General features: G+C 34.6%; 1 protein-coding gene across 2 annotated transcripts in view; it reads right to left on the reverse strand.

Moving 5' to 3' along the window:
- The window catches only part of LOC107867407 (phospholipid-transporting ATPase 3), a 70426-nt gene that overhangs the window by 20164 nt on the left and 46213 nt on the right, over window positions 1-4049 (reverse strand). For both annotated transcript variants that reach the window (XM_016713635.2, XM_016713636.2), the window contains 7 exons: window positions 2573-2638; window positions 2125-2246; window positions 1940-2030; window positions 1767-1844; window positions 1549-1665; window positions 1203-1349; window positions 1026-1130 (listed from right to left, as the gene is read on the reverse strand). In XM_016713635.2, coding sequence (XP_016569121.1) covers window positions 1026-1130; window positions 1203-1349; window positions 1549-1665; window positions 1767-1844; window positions 1940-2030; window positions 2125-2246; window positions 2573-2638 — 726 coding nt within the window. The remainder of the gene's footprint in view (window positions 1-1025; window positions 1131-1202; window positions 1350-1548; window positions 1666-1766; window positions 1845-1939; window positions 2031-2124; window positions 2247-2572; window positions 2639-4049) is intronic.

Raw genomic sequence — 4049 nt, forward strand, 5'->3', positions numbered from 1 at the left:
GGGTAGTGGGTATATTTGGGGTAAAATAAATAAAAATTGGTAAATGGTTAAGATTGTGACACGTGGCACTCCATTAGTGAGAAGGGTATATATGTACCCAATCATTAACGGCATGGGTATATTTGTATCCAAAGTATGACGGAGGGCATATGTGTACCATTTATCAAAGTTCGGGGGCATATTTGTACCTTTTCCATAAAATAAATTTTCATGATCTTAAAATAAATTTCACATTCCTAAGAAAGAAAGTTCGAGGATATATTATACGATAGAAGAAGTCACATCGGATTCCCTTCAACCCTCATAATGTAACTTATCTATTCTGATACTAAACAATCAAAAACACAACTATGAGCCCACATTTTCCCCAAATAAAACCAGACAACACATATATCAAGTCAAACATGAACATTGAATCTGTAAAGAAATGGAAGTTCAAACCACAAAGTGTTATACTATTAATTGAAGCCTTAAATTACAATTGTGGAACCATTTGACACTTCTAATCTGCACACACCACCTCCTGGGACGTCCCTAATTCTTTTTTTTTGTCCCAAGCCATGTGAGAAATATAATGCTAATTTTCATAATGTAAGACTCAAAGACCCAAGGCAGAACCTGTGATTGCTCTGGTATCACATTGAATTGTGTGATCTGACTCTCCAAAAAGGCTTACGTTGTTTAAGGATACTTTCTTATTAGTCTCAAGTCTACACGGAGATAACTTACCTCATAAAGACAGAAGAAAGCAAGACGAATAAAGAAATAAAAAAATTTCACTACCAAACTAGTGTTGCCTAAAGATTTGGGTGAATTTGATACCACAAACTTCATAGTAAAAAGGGGAACTCTTTTAAGTTTCAATTAAGAAAACAAGATAGTTTAAAGTCATGCAATTTTCCTTTTTTTTTAAATCTTTTCAAAAGCAAATCTATGATATTTGGTTTTTCAAACGTAATAATTATATTACTATAAAAGAAACTCATGTTCCCCTTTTCTTCTACACATGATAATCAATTATTTACCCTGCATGAATCAGGATTAGGTTCATTCCTCCAGGCACCTCGCATCAGTCGAGCATCATCAAAATTGAAACCTTTCTCTCGTGCTTCTGCTGACGATTTCTTAATCTGTAAGAATTCTCCAGATCAACACAAGATAGATGCAGCAATCTGTCATATCTTCCCAAAGAATATATTTACCTCAACTTTCAGCCCATTTCGCTGAGCAGTTCCTATCTCAATTTCACTAACACCTGTACCATATACCTCTCCACTGATTGAACACTTGAAAAACTCCATCAAGTTCCTCGTAAGGGTTCCAGTTTTGTCAGAGAATATGTATTCCACCTGTCGATAAAGTAGTAGTCACTGGCTCAAGAACTCATTTGTTAATAACACACTGCATACATAAGTTCTGATGGAAAAAAAGTGAAGAAAACACTGCTGTTTCCTTCTTGTGCAAACCTACTGTTAATCTTAGTGCACATAGAGATTGTCTAAGCAAATTAATTTAGATAACCACTTCATAACAGCATTAAACATTTACCTGCCCAAGTTCCTCGTTCAGATTAGATGTCCTAGCCTGAGCAGGGGTATTACTCTCAGCATGGTACATGTGCAAGTCGTTATTGATGAATTTATTGGATTGTATAAATTTAATCATCTGAAAGTGAACAGAAAAGGAAAACCAAAGCGGGCGGTATGTTATATCAAAATTCTGCAAAGCACCAAAAGAAAAAACAAAAGAAGCTGACACTAATCTACCTCAACGGAGACATAGAGAGAGATTGGAATAATAGGTGAATACAAAGTGATTAAGGTGAACATGGTCAAAACAGCAACCTGAGCAGACAACAAAAGAGTAATCAGAGACAGAAATAAAAGAACAACTGCACAGACAAGTGAATATAAAATCATGTCAGAATCAATATGATTACCACAAATCTATTGTCCGGGTCGGATTGTGGATCTGAGTTTTTGCCACTTTCAAACCGCAAATAATAATACTTCTCATTAATAAAGATACCGCTGCAAAACTCCAAGCAAATCCAAAATTTTCAGCGTAGAGAAGAATGCAGCAGAAATTCTAACATGGGAAAATCAGTATAGCAATTGATCAAACCTGCCTATGGCTCCCAAGAGACACATGCACAAGAGAGTGCTAAAAAGTGCGATAATAAGTTTGTCAAGTTTCTTCTCCAAAGTACTTCTCTTGGAAGGAATTTTCATAGAATTCATCATAACCTGTAGATAAACGCATTTGGCAGAAGCAACTGAGAATAAGAACCAAATGAACAGCCAAGCAACAAAGAATACAAAGCACGGAGATGCAAAACCACAACATAAAAATATCATTTGAGAAAAGATTGCTACTGTAACTTTATACCCCAAATGCAGCAAAAATAGCTCAAAAAAAAATCATTACTGAATAGATGGATGACATTAAACCTAATTCCTTGAAACTTCTTGACAAGAATGCTATAAAAAGGTATGATGGCCCCTCAAAAAGAGAACAACATCACGAAGGAAAGGGGAAGAGAAAAGGGTAAACTTCAATTCAGATTTAATACCTTTGTTTCATGCCCAGTGAAAATGACAGCCCCAACAATGTACTGAGTGTTTCTCAGACTGCAACCCTGGATGAAATACAGCGATATCAAGAAGAAAACATGAAATCAAAATTCACCAAAATGTACTATTCCCTCCAACCCAATTCATGTGAGTTAGTTTGACTTGACACGGAGTTTAAGAAAGAAAGAAAGACTATTAATACTTGTCGTCTAAAATAAGTCTAAGATGTTTGTGTTGGTTATAAATCATTTCACTAAGGATAAAATGGGTATTTTAAAGTTAAATTGATACAAAATAAAGAAATGTGTCATTCTTTCTGGGACTGACTAAAAGAAAAGCGAGTCATATAAATTGGAACATAGGGAATATGAAATATGAATTATATAAGAAATATCACAATTTAGCAGACAAAAGCTCAAGGATACGTCATAATAGGGAATTGACAAGAATGGATCAAGGTCATCTAGGACATTTGTTTGTAGATGCATTTACCGTGAACTATAACTAAGACACAACTTATGCAGTGCTTTCTTCTTATAGTGTATGTTAGCATGATATAAATATTGTGTATTAATGTAATCATATATTGTTATATATTAGTGTAATTACATAGATTTGATTTAGTAGTTAAAGAGAATAATAGTGACTTTAGTAAGAGCAGATTTGGTGGGATAGAATAGCAGATTTAGAGGGATAGAAAAGTTGATCTTTAGGGATAGGAAGACGAATCTTTAGGGATGTAATCATTGAATATTTTCTATTTAATGACAAGACTCTCAATATTGAGAGGCATTCAGCAGAAAATTGACATGGTATCAGAGCCTTCTCTTGGCTGTCTTGTTTCATAGAGTTCATTTGTGGTTTCTTTCAAAATTTTTTTTGAAAATTTCGGTTTTTGTTGATTGCTCCTCGACAATTAACACCTAGGACTTTGATCTTGGTCATTTTGGTTTTTCTTTTTGAGTTAGTGTTTCTAGTTTTCATAATTATGAGTTTTATATCAGTTTGAATCATTCATTATTCGTTTCATTGGAAAGAATTTTAGTCATGGGAGTTTCAGTTTCAGTTATTTGTCACCGGAAAAGAACTATGGGGCCATATAGATAGAGCCGATCCTGCTCCTACTGATCCTACAAAGTTAGGTGAATGGAAGATTAAAGATGCTCGGGTGATGACATGGTTTTTAGGGTCAATTGACCCTCTTATTGTTTCTAATCTCAGGCCTTACAAGACAGCTAAGGCCATGTGGGATTATTTACAAAAGGTTTACAACCAAGATAATAGTGCTCGGCGCTTTCACTTAGAGTATGAAATTGCTAATTACTCTCAAGGAGGTCTTTCTATTCAGAATTATTATTCTGGATTTCAAAACTTATTGGCTGAATTTACAGATATTGTTGATGCCAAAATACCTTCCGAATCTCTCTCTGTAATTCAGCAAGTTCATGAGCAAAGCAAGCGAGATCAATTTTTGAT

This window comes from Capsicum annuum, chromosome 1, assembly GCF_002878395.1.
Source record: "Capsicum annuum cultivar UCD-10X-F1 chromosome 1, UCD10Xv1.1, whole genome shotgun sequence".
Lineage (NCBI taxonomy): Eukaryota > Viridiplantae > Streptophyta > Magnoliopsida > Solanales > Solanaceae > Capsicum > Capsicum annuum.